This window comes from Porites lutea, chromosome 13 (genome assembly GCF_958299795.1).
Source record: "Porites lutea chromosome 13, jaPorLute2.1, whole genome shotgun sequence".
NCBI lineage: Eukaryota > Metazoa > Cnidaria > Anthozoa > Scleractinia > Poritidae > Porites > Porites lutea.
Window position 1 is genome coordinate 962,675 of NC_133213.1, and position 20,823 is coordinate 983,497.

Consider the following 20,823-nt stretch of genomic DNA (forward strand, 5'->3'; position numbering starts at 1 on the left):
AAGTTTTTTAAAGTTTAATTTTTCACAATTAACTGCCCAGTTTAGGTTATTTTTGGTAGCGAAAGGGAAAGCCTAAAATTTTCGGATTTAAAAATCTGATGGAGAGAGGAATCAGAAAAATTTTTACTTTCGTAACACGTTAAATTGCATCCAAAATTATCGGTGGAATAATTCTGAAGCCCTTGTTATTTCGAAAAGACTCAAGTTGCCGTAGGATGACTAAAAAGATACAAATTTTATAGCGACACTTAGAATGCGTTTCTAGAGATCTAAAAGTGCTGTGGATAGCCTAAAAATAGCCTGAATTTCAGACGATTGCTTCGAGTCGTTTTTATTCAAGTTGCCGTAGAAGTAATCGAAGTAATCGTCGGGCTAGCCTAAAAAGCGTCTTCAATGTATTTAGGATTAAACTGTCGTTGGGTGCCCCTGTGAAAATATAAGGCTTTTGACTGTTTTGTTGTTTTAACATTTTTAAAAATCCATTTACTTTAAAACTGAACGCCTCATTCTTGTCTTATGCTGAACACTACAGCATACTGAATCAAAGGAGTTAGCTGAAACTTAAATGAGTTGTGTCACGAAATGTGCTCAAAATTCAAACACTGTGAACTGCTCGCAAATTGATCGAAGGATAAAAATAACCGCTAAAGCATCAAAAGAAAGTACAGCCGAACCTGTATATAACGGCCACCCTCGGGACTTAAGGAACTGGTCGCTTATTATAATACAGATAGCCGCTTAATACAGGATCACTAAGAATACTCACTGGGCTCTAATGTCAATTTTACTGGCATGTCATCCAAAAATACTTTATGCAAGGAAACAATGGGACAAGCAACATTCTTCAAGCGATCAATACTTTAAACGAAGTTCAATGCCAACTTGTACCCTAACGGTATAATATACGTAACATTGTGTAAAAGTACTGTGCAATAAAGCTGATGACATCTGAAAAGCGTTAATGATACTAAACGGCCGATTATCAGGTTACAGTAGCTTTGTACCCCTGGTTTGTACATATAATTTCTTTATAGTTTAGATGGATCGCATTTTAAACAATAAAATACTGCACAGAATAACATGACTTAGTTTGCGTTCAAGGGTGGCCGCTAAATACAGGTAAAAATAACAAAGAAAGACAAACATAGGACTGCTACAGGGTAGCCGCGGTCGCTTAATAGAGGTGGCCGCCTAATACAGGTAACAAATACAGCGTTTGTATGAGGGAAAAATCGCGACTTTGAAAGCTGGCCGCTTCATACAGGTTCGACTGTATAAGTAACACATCAAATACAAAAGGACGGTGGCACGGATGGACAAACTTTAAGAAGAGTGAAACGGATTGCAATTGTGGTTTTTCAAAAATTATAACGTTTAACGATGCTTGGGAGGCAAAATGTGTTTGACACCAAGCTGTGTTTTGGGCTTTCACAAGCAATTTCCCAAGTTCCATAGCGAACAGGGACGTGCAGCCGTAACACACCCTCTTTAATATACTATGGCAAATTAATGTTTTTTTTTGTCTTTCAAATTGCTAGTTTAGTATAAGCAATGCTTGAATATAGTAAATGATAATAATAGATAATGTTTACATGATTTCTGAGTTGAAAACTGAAGCTGATGCATTGAAAATTTGAACTCTTGCAGTTAGTAAGCAAGTAAGAATTGTAAACAGTTAAAATGAGTTCAGTTTGATATCGTTGCAGGTTTATAAAAAGTGTTTGTCGGTGAAGGGAGACATTCATTAGTGCAAGAATACAATCGGCATTGCTACACAGGAAGAGATTTATGAGTCACTATTACTCAGCAAATCTAGGTTGATGTGCGGGAAGTTTTTATGACTATAAATTATGCAGAGGTCAAAATAATGCTACAGGAAGTCCATTGAGACGCAAATTTTAAACAGCTTCTATTAATTAGCTCTGGTTTTATCGGAGATGATTATCTACCTTTTTGACTGTTTTCTTTTAAATTTTATTTTTCATGTTAGATAGCAGTGGTTTTAGAAGCGTTTTGTTGCCATCAATGTCTTTACTGGTTCTTTAGCTAGCAGCAAAGTCCACAAGTAAAAAAAAAAAAAGGGTTGGGGGGGGGGGGGGGGGAAATATCTACTAATTACGTGTAATTAAAAAATAGTGATAAACAAATGCCTACTAAATACGTTTGATGAAAAAAACAGCAGGGAATTTCGAAGCCAATTAATCTCAGTGATATAAAACCTGTCTGTCTTTTTGTGTAGTTTCATTGTTAATTATAAAGTGGCTGTTGTCATCCGCTAGTTGTTTTGCCCTTGGAGGTTGCTTTAGCCATGAAGCCGAAGGAGCCCAACGTTTATTAACCTGAAAGTTTTTTTTTTTGGGTAAAGCGCTGGATCGGGGGCTTTCAACATCAATGGCAAACAACACCTTAAATGGGACATCGGCAGGACTGCCGGGAGGACTCTACATATTTCTAATAACTCTAAACATTTTTCTTTCTATCACTGCAACTTTGGGCAATGCTCTGATCCTGGTTGCTCTTCGAAAAATATCCTCTATTTATCCACCGACAAAACTCTTATTTCGATGTCTGGCAGTTACTGATCTTTGCGTTGGTCTTCTTTGTCAGCCACTCGACGTTTTCTTCATTTTGGCAGATTTTCGTCACATTAACTACATAAAAGATATCCCCTCCGTAATACACAATTTTTTCGTTGACGTGTTTTTTGCGGCGTCGGCCCTAACGTCGGCTGCCATCAGTGTTGACAGACTTCTCGCTCTGTTGCTGGGACTGAGGTACAGACACGTTGTAACTTTAGGCCGACTTCGTGTGCTCATAGCTTGGTTTTGGTTCTTTGCCGTTTCAAACGCTTCTTTGTTCTACGTGGCCAAGAAGTTATCCCTTTCTAGGGTGTTATCTGCCTCGAACTGGACGTTCTTGGGTTTAATTCTTCTCTCTATAATAATCTCATCGTTCTCATACTCAAAGATTTTTTTCACCCTTCGTCATCAACAAGCCCAAGTGCAAGGTCATGTCCAACCAGGACAGTCCAGCAGAGTAAGAAGTGCACTGAACATAGCACGATACAGGAAGACAGTGTATAGCGTAGCTTGGATACAGTTTGCTATGCTTGCTTGTTATGGTCCTTACACTATATTGGGATCAGTATCCTCTCTTCGTGGCTATTCCTTCGAAATTAATATCGCGAATGAGTTTTGCTTTTGTCTTCTTTATTTGAATTCATGTCTAAATCCAGTTTTCTACTGTTGGAAGATAAGAGATGTGAAGCAGGAAGTGAAGAAAACAATTTGCAAGTTTCTTTGCTTTTGATTTTACCTATTGTGTTGGAGAGAAGTACAACTTGCCTCATATAATGGAATCCAAGATATTCTAGCTTGGGCTCTGGATTTCTCGTCGTGGATTCCGGATTCTACGCACTGAATTCCAGTCTTTGTCAGTGGAACTTGGATTCTGGATTCCAATCGTAAGTGGGATTCCGGATTCCTTGAGCTGTATTCCGGATTCCAAAGACCAGGATTCTCCATTCCACAAGAAGAATTTCGCAAATTCTGGATTCCATACGCAAAAATTTCCTGGGTGTAGGTGGGGTGATACAACAGAACAATGAAGACACCCGGCGACCACGAAAAGTACTTTGTCATATATTATCTGTAGATAAGAAAAAATGAAAAGTAAAGGCAATATTTACATTGTTCAAAGGATAAGTTTTTCATCTTATACTTCTAGCATTATTCAGTCGATTTACTCTTAAGACTTTGCTTGGCGTATAAACTCGTAAATGATGAGATGCAATAAAGTACTTGTCAAAAGCTTTATACTTGTACATACTAAACAATGAATGCAAGGCGGACATTATTGATAGATACATTAGTCCTGTTTACTCCTTTTACAACTGCATGATATTCAGTTTGGACCGGTCAAACAGTCGTCAGTGGTAGACACTACACCTATAACACTTGTGTGTTTTCTTTAAACAGCAATTTAAATTGTATTTCAACATTAAAAAGAAAAACTTCCCTAAAATAGCAGGGCTAATGTAGGCGTTTTCTCAGAAGAAAAAAAATGACCTTCTGTTCACTAGATGTAAAACTCTCGGCTTAAGACACTTCAGTGTTGTACAAAGTATATATAAAGTCGAGTCAATTGTCACAAATATCTCATTTAGCGCCTTAGGACTCTTCAGTTTAATGTTGTGGTACGAAAAATATGTGCCAAGGTAGAAAATAACGTCAGCACAGAGCTTCGGGCATATATGTATGTAAGGGATTCGAGAAGAACTAAGCAATTGTAATAAAATGAAGGCTAATTTGCTTTAAAGAAAAAAAACAGTGTATGTTAAAACTGTGAAACGCAGTTTGAATTGTTGTTCTTATGAGGTATTGGTTATTAAACCCCTGAGTGGGAAGTACATGCCTTTCACTTTTTATTTGTTAGCGAAAACCTGACGCGTGGTTAATTGATTCAAATGAAAGCTTTCAAAACGATCGTCTAGCAATTTTAGTTAGCTTTCTTAAGCTTATCGTTATTGGAAGTGAAATCGGATGAAAATGAAAAGAGACGACGCGTCGACGTACTGAACACCTGAATTTGAAAACCAAAGAATAAGATTTAGATGTGACATTGTAAGGCAAATGAAAATTATTGGGGTACGTTTGGACGAACGATGAAAAGTGTAGTAAACAATTCCCAGCAGGTGAAAAAATAAATAAATTAATATTCAACATATAAACCCGTTGCACCTTAACCCGCCAAATTAATTTCTCTGTTGCGAAAGAAAAAAAAGAAGTAAACATTTTAAGAACATAGGCAACGTAGCTGACATGTACTCGTTTAGAAATAACGCTATATTTTGTAAGTGAACATGTCTATACTTAAATGAGCGTCCTTAGATGGCCAAGTTATCTCTTGAAAAATGTTTTGTTTACACAAGGGCTATTGATGTTTAGCAGGTAAATGTGATGAGAATATGATCAATGATCATGACGATTTCCGTTTGAAACCAGGTGTTTCCGAGGAAAAAGAAAAGTGTGTGGCTTCGTAAAGCGAAAGTGAACTTCTGGCCGTTTTAACATACAAAACAGCTTCGTCAAAATGAATACGAATTTTTACGAAGTTTACTTTAGTGATACAGAACGCTTCTTTCTTGTGTCCTGCTGAATATTGCCGCAGCATGGAAAAGAAGGAAGTTGAAAGTTTAAATCACCTAAGATGTAGAATACGTCCCTTAAAAGGGAGTTTTTTTTCAAATAGTGTCTTAAAAACGTACTGAGTTGGAAACGGAAATTGATTTGAAAATTTGTACTTAATGTAGTTCGCTTTCATATCCTTTGAGGCTTCTTAATTAAACTGTTGGAAACCGTAACTCTCCTAATAACAGATCTTAATTTGTCGGTCGGAGTTGGAGTTTGCCTGTTAAGTAATGGATATTTTAGCTGGCAGTCGTGATCAAACTTTTTCTAGCCAATTATTAGGGCGGTCTATTTTAATTGCAAATGTGCTATGCTAACTTATGACTTTAACAACACAATACAAACTCTAATTATGCTTTATATTAAAGTCTTATTCACAACACTTATATTCAATAGTTTATATTGACTGCGGTTCTGTCCTGTTAATTTCGTCAATATCTCAGGCAAAGCATTTTATTTCTAAATTATCAATGTATTTAGCAAGAAACTGCTAATTGAGGAAAATTTTTTACGTCTCCTACTGGAGATAGGCACCCCTTTTAGGCGGAGCCTCCCCCTATATGCCATTGTACTGAGTATCCCCCCCCCCATCCCCGAGGGGTAAATAGTGAGGTAATAGGAAGATACCACTTAGTGATAGGCGCGCAGTCTATTTAATGTTAGTTGTTACCGACAAAAGTGAAGCCCTGGCGAGTAAAACAAACCACCGGATGTTACGTTTTGACTTATAGTGGAGAGTTACATATCCGCAGTACAGGTGTTCATACTATACCGGATAACAAGAAAATATCCGGCGCTATAGCATGTATATAGTCTTAGTATTCCGCCCTTTTTGGTTACTTGCCGTTCTAGATTTTATAGGTAAATGTAGGTAGACACTTTTCTAAAGTGCTTCGGAAATTTCCTTTGAAAATTCAGTCCAGACACCTTGAGAGTCCATTCAGTTCTCGGTGGACTCTTATTGTACCGTTGAACACCGATATAATGAGTCGTTTTATATCGAACAGCTCCTTAATGCGGCAACGAATGAGATTTTTTACTGCAGTTGTCACAGGAACCCAATACAACATTTCCTGTTATGCTAATAATGAAAATAAAAAATATATGCGCAAAAAAACAGGTTAGCATTAAGGAAGAAAGTCATTACCAAACGGGGAGACATTAATTGGTAACTGTTATTACACAGGAAATCCAGATGTTTATGCAGGAAGTTTTAATAATGCAAAAATACTAATACAAGGAGTCCCTTGCGAAGCAAATTTCAACATCTACTTAATAGTTTTGGCTGTAGCCGATATGACTATATACGTTTAGACCACTTTCTGTTAGCCTTCTTATCACCTGTAACGAAGTGGTTAACTGAGAAGCGTTTCCTCGCGTTTGTGTGTCAATTAGTTTTTTAGCGAGCTACAAAGTCAACATGTTAACCTAAACTACTAGTCAATAATTTTTTCTAGTTGAAATGACAGCATATCCCCCTCACTGTGGTTTGTTAACCTCCAATTTGCGTGTACCCCTATTTTACGATATCGATCGTCAAAGTACATATAACATCTTATTTTGTATTAATATTTTTGGATAGTTCTTTAGCGAGCAGCAAAGTCAACCTGTCTTAAAAATATTAGGAATCGGCTTAATTGACACGTTTGATGCAACGACAGGTTAATTTGGAGTTAAGTACTTTTAAATTTAACTTGGCAGTTTCTGTCTAGGTCTATAACAAACTGAATAAATTTGCTATTTCGTTGAAAAGCTGTTTTGTCCGAGGAAGTTCATCTTGTGTAGCTTTACAGCTAAAGAAACCTAACGTTAACTCAAATCGACGTTTCTTTTCCATAAAGCTTAATCAGTGGCTTTCAACACCAATGACAATCAACACGAATGGGACATTTGTAACAACGAAGATACTATCCGGAGTATGGATATTTCTTATAGCTTTCAACAATTGAACCTGCCTAAAAAATGTTATGAAAAACTGATACGTTTCATGCGACAGCACGTGAATTTGGAGTCTAAGTCTACTTTTTAATTTAACTTGCCAGTTTCTGTCAAGATCTATCACAAGTGAATTAACTATTTCGTTTACAAGCTGTTTTGTCCGAGGAAGTTCATCCGCCTTCTGTAGCCTTACAGCTGAAGAAACTGAACGTTAACTCAAATCGACGTTCTTTTTCATAAAGCTAAATCGGGGGCTTTCAACACCAATTGCAAACAATACGAATGAGACATTTGTAGTTACGGAGAAGCCGCCAGGAGTTCACATATTTCTCGGAATATCCTTAACCATTTTTCTTTCCATGTAACTGAAAACGGCGTTTCTTTTACATAAAGCTTGATCAGGGTTTTTCAAAACCGATGGCAAACAACACTAATGCAGCATCTGTAATAGCGAAGATACCACCCAGAGTACGGATATATTTTCTTATAGCCCTGAACTTTTTTCTTTCCATCTTTGCAACTCTGGGCAATGTTCTAATCCTGGTTGCTCTGCGAAAAGTATGCTCCATTCATCCACCGACGAAGCTGTTATTTCGATGTTTGGCTGTTACTGATCTTTGTGTTGGTCTTCTTGGTCAACCACTTTACGTTTACGTTGTGTATACAATCTCTCTTGATATTGGTAACTTCATCGTAGAACTATTTTACGTATGTCAGTTTATCATTGGCGTGTTGGTTACGGTATCCATCCTAACATCGGCTGCCATCAGTGTTGACAGACTTCTCGCTCTCTTATTGGGCCTGAGATACAGACACGTTGTAACTTTATGCCGAGTTCGTGTGGTCATAGCTTGTGTTTGTTTCATTGCTGTTTCAAATGCTTCTTTGTTCCGCGTGGCTCGGATCCTATTTCATGATAAGTTAGAACTTGCCTCGTTGTGGACCGTCCGAGCTTTTATCATTTTTTCTATACTCCGTATTCACAAATGGCGGACAAGCGGGAAAAACTGGTGCCTAGTCATGAAAGCGAGGCGTTGGAGGATAAACAAAAATTGCAAATGAAGACTTTCAGTGAACTTGCAGAGTGTTTAGCACGGATTCCACCGGAAATAACTTTCTACGGACTTCTTTATAAATACAATTACGTGGAATGTCTTCTGCTTTTAATGTTTAGTAGCGATTTGCTGTTTGCAATCAAGGGGACGCGTATATCTTCAAGGAAACAGAATGATTTTGTAGGTTTCCGAAGCATCAGAAGCTCGACAAGTGGACGATGGCTGGAGAAAAGCGGCAAACATGTTGACCCAAACTTCACATTGAAACCGAGTACGAAAGCCAGCTCACTGAAATTCGGTGAAACAGAAATATAAACAAATCTTGGTGGCAAGAAAAAAAGAAATAAGCGACAGATATATGGCCTACTTGCAACTGTTAACGCAGGAGACGTCTGCCGTTGAACAAAACAGTTCAAGTCGAGATGGAAAAAAGGAAGACAGGAAAGAAGAGGTGACTGAGGTTTTGATGAAGTTATGTTTGGTTTTTGTTTGCCAGGACGTTATTCTCTGGTCTTTATCAATGAAGGACATCAATTAGACAGCGGGATTGACCTTTTTTTCAAGCGGTTTTTCGGTAATTTATTTTTAATGTGCAGGAGCGATCGAGAGGAGTACGCTCAAAATTTCAACTTGTTACTCGGCAGACTCGGTAAGCCGGCCACATATCATTTCAGCGAGTAATTTTGTATTTCTTACCTTTGGCTGTTAAGAGTTTTAACTTTATGTTTCATAATATTTTAAAGTTGAAGAATACATAAATAAATAAAATGATGGTCTTCTTAAACTGATCCAGACTCGAATTCAATTATTCGAAAAGGAAGCTTGCCGTGTTCAGTCCTGACGAAAACATTGCCTTAAAATTTTAACCTAGTAAAATGTACGCTTTATACCACTTTTTTACCAACAGCTCTATGAGATAATGCCCTAAAAGAAACCAGGTAAATAGCAAGCCATAAGATTCACACACTACAGCTTCTAATTTTGATAAAATTATTTTTAATTATTTCGCAATGACAGAGAAATCATGAGATTTTTGCTAAGCTCTGCCAACGTACCTCCAACAATTCCCTCCAAAGCGACGGAATTAATCTGATCCAATACAGAATTGTAGTGATCTGGCTTTCGTATTCGGTTTCAGTGTGAAGTTTGGGCCAACATGTTTACCGCTTTTCTCCAGCGATCGCCTACTCTTCGAGCTTCTGATGCTTCGGAAACCTACAAAATCATCTTGTTTCCTGAAGAAATACGCGTCCCTTTTGATTGCAAACAGCAAATAGCTACTAAACATTAAAAGCAGAAGACATCCCACGTAATTGTATTCAAAAAGAAGCCCGTAAAAAGTTATTTTAGGGGGAATCCGTGCTAAACACTCTGCAAGTTCACTGAAAGTCTTCATTTGCAATTTTTGTTTATCCTCCAACGCCTCGCTTTCATGACTAGGCACCAGTTTTTTCCCGCGTGTCCGCCATTTGTGAATACGGTGTATAATAGTCTCAACATTTTCGTACACGAAGATTTTTTTCACCCTCCGTCATCAACAAGCCCAAGTGCAAAATCATGTTCAAGCAGAACAGTCAAGCAGAGTAAGAAGTGCACTGAACATAGCACGATACAAGAAGACAGTGTATAGCGTAGCTTGGATACAGTTTGCTATGCTTGCTTGTTATGGTCCTAACATGGTGATGATATTTCTTTTGCATTTTGGAAATATAGATTATTCCACTGAAATAAGGATCAGGAATGAAGTTTTCGGTTGTCTCTTTTTTTTTAAATTCATCTCTGAATCCAGTCCTTTACTGTTGGAAAATCAAAGATGTCAGACAGGAAGTGAAAAACATCATTCGTAAGTGTCTTTGCTGTTGAGTTAACTTACAGTGATGGAGAAAAGATGCAACAGAACAGTGAAGACAACTGACCCTTCACGAACAGTGCCGCTATGTTGATACCCGCACACACGACCTAGACTGATAGGACACACATTGTTCATCGGATCAGTTATCCCTGTACTTTGATCGTTTTTTTAGCTAAATAGAGTAATGAAATATGTTTGACTATGTTTAAGACGGCTAAAAGGGCGAAAAGAATGCTTATAAAGAGTTCAGTCGATTTTGGGTGTGGCGATATCGGAGTTTTTTAAACGGGTTAATCCATGATTTTTAGTCGAAATTTGGAAGTCTGTTTTTGATTTTTTTTATTTTGTCTAAATAGATTAAGAAAAGATGTTTGCCAATGATTAAGACTGCTAGAAACGCCGGAAAAAAACTTTAATAAATAGTCGGTTTGTACTCGCCGGGAAAATCATTAGTGCGCGCTGTCTTTAACAGTCATTAATATTCACAGTTCATGTCTGTAGTATAACAGCGTACCTATAATCTCCTTGCACCTTCGAATGAATTATGTTAGAATGATTTTCCTGTTGCAACAGCGAAAAAAGTAGATATTTTGGAAAAATTGGTACAGTAGCTAATTACTCGACGTTTAGGAATAAAGCTATATTCGATAAGTTAACTTGGGATCTGTTTACACTATGCCAGATAGTTTTTGCGCTGGCTTTAAGACCAAACTGGATACGGGGGGCGGGGGGGGGGGGGGTACTTGAGGAATTTCTGGGTGGGGATGTGCCGCTGGGACCCTGGAACACTTAACCTATACCAGAGCTAGTTCAGCTGAATTTTGCTACCCTATGCTAGAGTAAACTCCCCAAATCCCCCTATCCTAGAGTAGCTGTTTCCCTAGTTCAACCAACTGATCAGTTTCCTGAAAAATGATACCCTATGCTAGACCCAAACGCTCTGATTTATATACCCTATCCTAGAGTAAACTGCTTGAAAACCATACCCTTCACAGCGGCACATACCTATAAAGCCCATATATGGCAGTACCCCCCCCCCCCCCCCCCCCCCCGGGACTGGATGGCAGGGCTTCTGTTCACACATAAGAACCACTCGGCTCGGCTCGGCTCGATCTCCGTAACGAAGCGAAGTTACGCCGATCTCTAAAGTGGAGAGTTACATATTCGACAGGTGTTCATACTATACCGGATAACACGAAAAACAATCCAGTATAGCGTGTATATAGACTTAGTATTCAGCCCTTTTTGGGTACTTACCGTTTTAGATTTTAATGGTAAATGTAGGTAGACGCCTTTCTAAAGTGCTTCGGAAATTGCCCTGAAAATTTAGTCGAGACACCTTGGGAGTCCATTTTCTCGCATGATTCATATTGTACCGTTGAACACCGATATAATGTGCCGTTTTAATTTATATCGAACAGCTGCTTTATCTGACAACGAATGAGATTTTCTACTCCAGTTGTCTCAGGACCCCAATACAACATTTCCTATTACATGTTGATGCTAATAATGAAAGTCGAAGATATATGAACAAAAAACACGTTAGCATTAAGGAAGAAAGTCATTACCAAACAGGGAGAAATTAATTGATAACTATTATTACCCAGAAAATCCCGATGTTTATGTAGGAAGTTGTAATAATGCAATAGTCAAAATACTTATATAAGAAAACCAGTGCGAAGCAAATTTCAACGCCTACTTAATATTTTTGGCTGTAGCCGAAATGACTATATACGTTTTGACCACTTTCTGTTCGCCTTTCATATCACCTGCAACGAAGTGGTTAACTGAGAAGCGTTTCCCGACGTTAATGTTTCAATTAGTTCTTTATAGCAAGCAATAAAGTCACCATGTCAACCTGAACGACTACTCAATAATTTGTTTTAGTTGAAATGACAGCGTATCTCCTGCACTGTGGTTTGTTAACCTCCACTTTTCTTGTACCCCTATTTTATAATGAGCATCGTCAAAGTACATATAACATCTTATTTTGTAATAATATTTTTGGATAGTGCTTTAGCGAGCAGTAAAGTTAACCTGTCTAAAAAATATTAGGAATCGGCTTAATTGATACTTTTGATGCAACGACAGTATTTTTAACTGAATAAATCTGCTATTTCGTTGACAAGCTGTTTTGTCCGAGGAAGTTCATCTTGTTTACCTTTGCAGCTAAAGAAACCTAACGCTAACGCAAATCGACGTTTCTTTTCCATACAGCTTAATGTTAACCAACACCAATGACAAACAACATGAATGGGACATTTGTAACAACGAAGATACAGGGTCCGAAATTGCGCTTTCCTGGTCGTCAATGCGACCAAGAATTTAGTCCTGGCGACCAGAATTTCATAGCTGGTCGCCAACTAGCGACTTGTAAAGCTGGTTGTTATTGTGGACTTAAACGTTCTGAGAAACTGATTAAGAATTGAAACCTCGAAGTTATTTGCTAACAGGTGTCTTGTTTTTTGTCCTGCTGATATTTTTTAATTAAAAGTGAAACGAAGCTTCCTGTAATAATACCTCCACAACAACTACTATCAATACGAGTTGAACGTTTCCAAGCCGCCATTACGAGTAATGTGGCACAGAAAAAAATGTGGCCTGGTACGAACAACATGGCGGTTATGTTTCGTGGTTGTTTCGTGGATTGTTTCGCCGTAGTTATCTAAAGAAAACAGTTTTGATATGATCCGGTGCAGTCATGGGCAGACAGCTTTCTGTTCCTACGTTCTAGATCAGATGGCTTTACATGTATATGTCCAAAAAGTAATTTGTGGAAAAAATGAGACTTCACTCGTACACGTACGGTTGCTTTCTGGTATCGGGAGCGGAAGTATTGCAATTTTTAAGCACAAAAACGTCCATACCATGCATTTTTTATTCATGTTTAAACTTTTATTTAAAAAAAAAGGGAGGGGGAATTTTTGGCGACCACAATTTGACCTCTGGCGACCAAAACTTTATACTTGATCGCCAGTTGGCGCTCGTATTAAAAAGTTAATTTCGGACCCTGAGATACTATCCGGAGTTTGGATATTTCTTATAGCCTTCAACAATTCAACCTGTCTAAAAAATGTTATGAGAGTAACTGATACGTTTCATGCAACAGCAGGTGAATTTGGAGTCTAAGTTTACTTTTTAATTTAACTTTCCAGTTTCTGTCTAGAACTGTCACAAGTAAATTAACTGTTTCGTTCACAAGTTGTTTTGTCCGAGGAAGTTCATCCGTCTTCTGTAGCCTTGCAGCTAAAGAAACTGAACGTTAACTCAAATCGACGTTTCTTTTTCATAAAGCTAAATTGGGGGCTTTCAACACCAATTGCAAACAACACGAATGGGACATTTGTAGTTACCAAGTTGCCACCAGGAGTTCACATATTTCTCGGCATATGCTTTGACATTTCTCTTTCCATCTAACTGAAATAGGCCTTTCTTTTGCATAAAGCTTGATCGGGGTTTTCAAAACCGATGGCAAACAACACTAACGGAACATCTGTAATAGCGAAGATACCATCCGGAGTATGGATATCTCTTACAGCCCTGAACATTTTTCTTTCCATCTTTGCAACTCTGGGCAATGTTCTAATCCTGGTTGCTCTACGAAACGTTTCCTCCATTCATCCACCGACGAAGCTGTTATTTCGATGTCTGGCGATACCTGATCTTTGTGTTGGTCTTCTTTGTCACCCACTTTACGTTTACGGTATGTACATTAGAATCTCTCTTGATATTGGTAACTTCATCGTAGAACTAGCTTACGTATTTGCGTTTATCATTAGCGTGTTGGTTGCGGTATCACCCTTAACATCGGCTGCCATCAGTGTTGACAGACTTCTCGCTCTGTTGTTGGGCCTGAGATACAGACACGTTGTAACTTTATGCCGAGTTCGTGTGCTCATAGCTTGTGTTTGGTTCATTGCTGTTTCAAACGCTTCTTTGTACAGCGTGGCTAGGATCCTATTTCATACCTCGTGGTGGACCTTCCGAGCTTTAGTCATTTTTTCTATAATAGTCTCAACATTTTCGTACACAAAGATTTTTTTCACCCTCCGTCATCAACAAGCCCATGTGCAAAATCATGTTCAAGCAGAACAGTCAAGCAGAGTAAGAAGTGTACTGAACATAGCACGATACAAGAAGACAGTGTATAGCGTAGCTTGGATACAGTTTGCTATGCTTGCTTGTTATGGTCCTTACATCGTGATGGCATTTCTTTGGAGTTGTGGAATTATAGATTATTCTAGGATCGCGGATGAAGTTTTCTTTTGTCTCGTCTTTTTAAATTCATCTCTGAATCCTGTCCTTTACTGTTGGAGAATCAAAGATGTCAGACAGGAAGTAAAAAACACCATTCGTAAGTGTCTTTGCTGTTGAGTTAACCTACAGTGATAGAGAAAAGATGCAACAGAACAACATCCCCAGTCGGAAGACAACTGGCCCGTCACGAACAGTGCCGCTAAGTTGATACCCACACACAGTACCTATACTGACAGGACACACCTTGTTCAGTCATCGTATAGGTTATCACTGTACTTTGATCGTTTTTTGTCTAAATAGAGTGATAAAAGATGTTTGACGATGTTTTTAAAAGAGGGCTAAAAAGGCCGAACAGACCGTTGATAGAGTCCAGTTGTGGTAGTGGCCATATTAGATTTTTCCAATGGGGTTAACCCATTATATTGGGTCAAAATTTGAAGTTTTCTTTTTGATTGTTGTTGGTGTTGGTGTTTTTTTTTCTTAATAGAGTAAGAAAACAAGTCTTTCGATGTTAAGAATGCTAAAAAGGCCAGAAAAAAACCTCTTTCTAAAGAGCTTCAGTCGCTTTATACTCGCCGGGAAAATAATACCCGCTGTCTTTAACAGTCATTAATATTCACAGTTTGTGCATGTAATGTAACAGCGTAACTATAATCCCCCTGCACCTTAATTATTAGATTGATTTCTCTGTTGCAGAAGAGAAAATAAGTTTTTTTTAAAAACATTGGTATCGCAGGAACAGGGCTATATTAGCTTATATTTGATCAGTTAACAGATCTGTTATTAAAATGATAAACGTGAAGCGCATTCAGATGCGCAAGTTCTCCCTCAGAGAAACTTCCTGTTTACACAAGGACAATTAACATTTAGCGGGTAATTTTAATGCAGTGATGAGAAACCATAGCTATAATGAATGACAATAATAGATAATGTATGGATACTTTCTGAGTTGAAAACCGAAGCTTATGCGTTAAAAGTTTGTACTCATGCGGTTAAAAATAAAGTTCAGTTTCATATCGTTGTACATTGATCAGTTGAGGGAGACATTCGTTAGTACAAGAAAATAATCGGAATTGCTACTCAAGAAGAGCTTATTGTAGACCTGTACTGTAGGGCGTAAGCTGTACGAGTATTGAGGAAGCTATAGCAGGAAGAAGCTCCCGTGAGCGAGTTTGTAAAATATACCTCCCTTGTCCGAGAAATACGGTTTCAAGTAAAATATAGATAGTGATATCATTTCGCTATGGCAGCTCCGATGTCAATATAATTCTATTAATGACAATTTTTAATATTTGTCTGATATAGAGAAATACGGTTGTAAATACAATAGATAATGATGTCATTTCGTTGCTAAGGCAGCTCCTGCGTCACTATAATTCTGTTAATTAGATAGTGCTTTCATGACGTTGGTATGGCAGCTCCGATGTCAATAAAATACTGTTAATTAGAATTTTTTTTAGTCAACCTTTCTAAAAAATATTAGGAATCGGCTTAATTTCATCCAGCACAGTAAGAAGTGTACTAAACATAGCACGATACACGAAGACAGTGTATAGCGTAGCTTGGATACAGCTTGCTATGCTTGCTTGTTATAGTCCTTACATAATAATGGTATTTTCTTTGAATTTTTGAAAAATACGCTATAAAGTTAGCCCTTTTTGGCACTTTCACAGGCCGAAATGCCAAATTTCCCCACCCTTTCATATACTTCAACCAGTAAAACCCCTTCCCTTTCATATACCTGAAGACTGAAAAACGGTACCCCTTTCAGGCGGAGCCTCCCCGTATAGGCCATTGTACTGAGTATCCCTCCCCCCCACCCCCGAGGGGTAAATAGTGAGGTAATAGGAAGATACCGCTTAGTGATGGGTGGACAGTCTATCTTAAATTAGTTGTTACCGACAAAAGTGAAGTCCTGGCGAGTAAAACAAACCACCGGATGTTACGTTTTGACTTATAGTGGACAGTTACATATCCGCAGTACAGGTGTTCGTACTATACCGGATAACACGAAAATATCCGACGCTATAGCGTGTATATAGCCTTAGTATTCAGCCCTTTTTGGTTTATTGCTGTTTTAGATTTAAAGGTAAATGATACACATGTAGGTAGACACCTTTCTAAAGTGCTTCGGAAATTGCCCTGAAAATTCAGTCGAGCCACCTTGAGAGTCCATTTTCTCGGTGGACTCTTATTGTACCGTTGAACACCGATGATAATGAGTTGTGTTATATCGAACAGCTCCTTTATGCGACAACGAATGAGATTTTTTTTACTTCAGTTGTCACAGGAACTCAATACAGCATTTCCTATTATGCTAATAATGAAAATAAAAAATATATTCACAAAAAACAAGTTCGCATTAAGGAAGAAAGTCATTAGCAAACGGGGAGAAATTAATTGGTAAATATTATTACCCAGGAAATCCAGATGTTTATGTAGGAAGTTGTAATAATGCAATTGTCAAAATACTAATACAAGAAGTCCATTGCGAAGCAAATTTCAACATCTACTTAATAGTTTTGGCTGTAGCCGATATGGCTATATACGTTTAGACCACTTTCTGTTACCCTTCATATCACCTGTAACATAGCGGCTAACTGAGAAGCGTTTCCTGGCGTTTGTGTCTCAATTAGTTCTTTAGCGAGCAACAAAGTCAACATGTCAACCTGAACTACTACTCAATAATTTGTTGTAGTTGAAATGACAGCATATCTCCTTCACTGTGGTTTGTTAACCTCCAATTTGCGTGTACCCCTATTTTACGATAACCATCGTCAAAGTACATGTAACATCTTATTTTCTATTAATGTTTTTGGATAGTTCTTTAGCGAGCAGTAAAGTTAACCTGTCTTAAAAATGTTAGGAATCGGCGTAATTGATACGTTTGATGCAACGACAGGTTAATTTGTAGTTAAGTATTTTTAAATTTAACTTGGCAGTTTCTGTCTAGGTCTATAACAAACTGAATAAATTTGCTATTTCGTTGAAAAGCTGCTTTGTCCGAGGAAGTTCATCTTGTTCAGCTATGCAGCTGCAGAAACCTAACGTTAACTCAAATCGACGTTTATTTTCCATAAAGATGTCTAAAAAATGTTATGGGAGTAACTGATACGTTTCATGCAACAGCACGTGAATTTGGAGTCTAAGTCTACTTTTTAATTTAACTTTCCAGTTTCTGTCAAGATCTATCACAAGTGAATTAACTATTTCGTTCACAATCTGTTTTGTCCGAGGAAGTTCATCCGCCTTCTGTAGCCTTACAGCTGAAGAAACTGAACGTTAACTCAAATCGACGTTTCTTTTTCATAAAGCTAAATCGGGGGCTTTCAACACCAATTGCAAGCAATACGAATGAGACATTTGTAGTTACGAAGATGCCGCCCGGAGTTCACATATTTCTCGGCATATCCTTAAACATTTTTCTTTCCATCTAACTGAAATCGGCGTTTCCTTTGCATAAAGCTTGATCGGGGTTTTCAAAACTAATGGCAGACAACACTAATGCAGCATCTGCAATAGCGAAGATACCACCCGGAGTATGGATATATTTTCTTACAGCCCTGAACATTTTTCTTTCCATCTTTGCAACTCTGGGCAATGTTCTAATCCTGGCTGCTCTGCGAAAAGTACCCTCCATTCGTCCACCGACGAAGCTGTGATTTCGATGTTTGGCTGTTACTGATCTTTGTGTTGGTCTTCTTGGTGAACCACTTTACGTTTACGTTAGGTACATTACAATCTCTCTTGATATTGGTAACTACATCGTAGAACTAGTTTACGTATTTGTGTTTATCATTAACGTGTTGGTTGCGGTATCCATCCTAACATTGGCTGCCATTAGTGTTGACAGACTTCTCGCTCTCTTATTGGGGCTGAGATACAGACACGTTGTAACTTTATGTCGAGTTCGTGTGCTCATAGCTTGTGTTTGGTTCATTGCTGTTATACACGCTTCTTTGTTCTGCGTGGCTTCGATCCTATTTCATACCTGGTGGTGGACCTTCCGAGCTTTAGCCATTTTTTCTATAATAGTCTCAACATTTTCGTACACGAAGATTTTTCTCAGCCTCCGTCATCAACAAGCCCAAGTGCAAAATCATGTTCAGCCAGAACAGTCAAGCGGAGTAAGAAGTGTACTGAACATAGCACGATACAAGAAGACAGTGTATAGCGTAGCTTGGATACAGTTTGCTATGCTTGCTTGTTATTGTCCTTACATCGTGATGTCATTTGTTGTGGAGTTTAGAAATGTAGGTTATTCCACTGAAGTAATGATTGCGGGTGAATTTTTCCTTTGTCTCTTTTTAAATTCATCTCTGAATCCTGTCCTTTACTGTTGGAGAATCAAAGATGTCAGACAGGAAGTGAAAAACACCATTCGTCAGTGTCTTTGCTGTTGAGTTAACCTACAGTGAGAAACGATGCAACAGAACAATGGAGACAGCTGCCTTGTCACGAGCAGTGCCGCTATGTCCTACAGTGGTAGGACACATTTTGTTCATCGGATCAGTTATCCCTATACTTTGATCGTTTTTTGTCTAAATAGAGTAATAAAAGATGTTTGACGATGTTAAGACGGCTAAAAAGAGCGGTCGATTTTGGGTGTGGCCATATCGGATTTTTTTCAAGGGGTTAATCCATTTTTTTGAGTCAAAATATGAAAGTTTCTTTTGTGCCTGTTTAGATAGAGGAAGAAAAGATGTTTTCCATTGTTAAAAACTGCTAAAAAGGCCGAAGAAACCCTTTACAACGAGCTATAGTCGGTCTATAGTCGCCGGGAAAATCATGAATGCCCGCTGTCTTTAATAGTCCACATTAATATTCACAGTTTATGTATGTTGTATGCTAGCGTAACTATAAACCCCCTGCACCTTAATTGTTAGATTGATTTCTCTGTTACAGAGGAGAGAAAAAAGTAGATATTTTGGAAAATTGGTAAAGTAGCTTAGTACTCGTTTAGAAAGAATGCTATACTGTATTTGGTAAGTTAACAGATCCGTAAGTGACAAAAGTGAAGCGCTCTCGTATGGCCAAGATCTCCCTCAGAAAAACTTTCTGTTTACACAAAGACAATTAACATTTAGGCAGGTAATTATGAATGCAGTGATGAGAAAACCAAAACTGTTAATAACGATTTCCATTTCAGTTAAGCAAGGACTTAGCGAGGAAAAATGAAAGTTCTTTTGTATAGTGAAAACACTGAGGTTTTAAACTGTTTTGTTGTTTTAACATTTAACCCATTTACCTTTAGTGGCGCAGAACACCTCTTTCCGTATATCATTGCGAACACTATATCTTACTGAACCAGAAGTGTAAGTTGAAACTTAAATGAGCTGTGTCACAACATTTACTCAAAATTTCAAGGGTGAGAACTGCTACCAAATTGAATAAAACATAGAAGGTATAAATAAGGAGGAACAGATGGACAAACTTAAAGAAGAGGGAAACGGATTGCAATTGTGGTTTTTGAAACTTGTAACTTTTTAATATAGTACTTGGGAGACAAAATTTGTCTGACATCAAACTGTGTTTTGGTCATTCATAAGGAATTTTCCAAGTTTCAGAGCGAACAGGGACGCGTACTAAACCAGACTGCCGTGACGCACCCCCTTTAATATACTGTGGCAATTTTTTGATGTCTTTCAAATTGCTAGTTTAGTATAAGCAATGCTTGAATATAATAAATGATATTATTATTCATTCAAAATATTTCCCCGATTCTGATTGGCTAAAAGCACACGCATAACTCACCATAATTGATAGATACATTAGTCCTGTTTATTCCTTTTACAACTGCATGATATTCAGTTTGGACCGGTCAAACAGTCGTCAGTGGTAGACACTACACCTATAACACTTCTGTGTTTTCTTTAAACAACAATTTCAATTGTATTTCAACATTAAAAAGGAAAACTTCCCGAAAATAGCAGGGCTAATGTAGGCGTTTTCTCAGAAGAAAAAAAAAAAAATGACCTTCTGTTGACTAGATGTAAAACTCTCGGCTTAAGACACTTTAGTGTTGTACAGAGCATATAGGAAGTCGAGTCAATTGGCACAAATATCTCATTTAGCGCTCTAGGACTCTTCAGCTTCATGTTGTGGTACAAAAAATATGTGCCCTGGTAGAAAATAACGTAAGCACAGAGCTTTGGGCATAGATTTATTTAAGGGATTCGAGAAGAACTAAGCAATTGTAATAAGCTGTTCGCTAATTTGCTTTAAAGAAACAAACACTGTATGTTAAAACTGTAAAAAGCAGTTTGAATTGTTCCTCTTATGAGGTGTTGGTTATTAAACCCCTGAATGGGAAGTACATGCCTTTCACTTTTTATTTGTTAGCGAATACCTGACGCGTGGTTAATTGATTCAAATGAAAGCTTTGAAAACGATCGTCTTGCAATTTTAGGGCCTGTTTACATGGAGTGGGGGACCCCGGTCTAGTGGGGTTGGTTTCTTTTGTTTTCACGCTCTGGGGGACACAAAACAAAAGAAACCTACTCCACTAGACCGGGGTCTCCCACTCCATGTA

At 38.0% G+C, this 20,823-nt stretch overlaps 2 protein-coding genes and 1 pseudogene across 3 annotated transcripts in view; all 3 read left to right on the forward strand.

The window, feature by feature from the left end:
• Nucleotides 1-20,823, forward strand: part of LOC140922676 (uncharacterized) — a 65,065-nt gene that overhangs the window by 23,789 nt on the left and 20,453 nt on the right. The gene's annotated exons all lie outside the window — the stretch shown is intronic.
• Nucleotides 7,545-10,045, forward strand: LOC140923438 (melanocyte-stimulating hormone receptor-like; annotated as a pseudogene).
• On the forward strand, nt 13,107-15,144 carry LOC140923240 (melanocortin receptor 5-like). The gene has a single exon (XM_073373326.1). It carries the CDS (start codon nt 13,503-13,505, stop codon nt 14,406-14,408), a length of 906 nt encoding a protein of 301 aa, XP_073229427.1. The 5' UTR covers nt 13,107-13,502; the 3' UTR covers nt 14,409-15,144.

Coding starts and splice junctions, on each gene's coding strand:
- LOC140923240 (XM_073373326.1), top strand. CDS start 13,503: ATGGCAAACAACACTAACGGAACATCTGTAATAGCGAAGATACCATCC.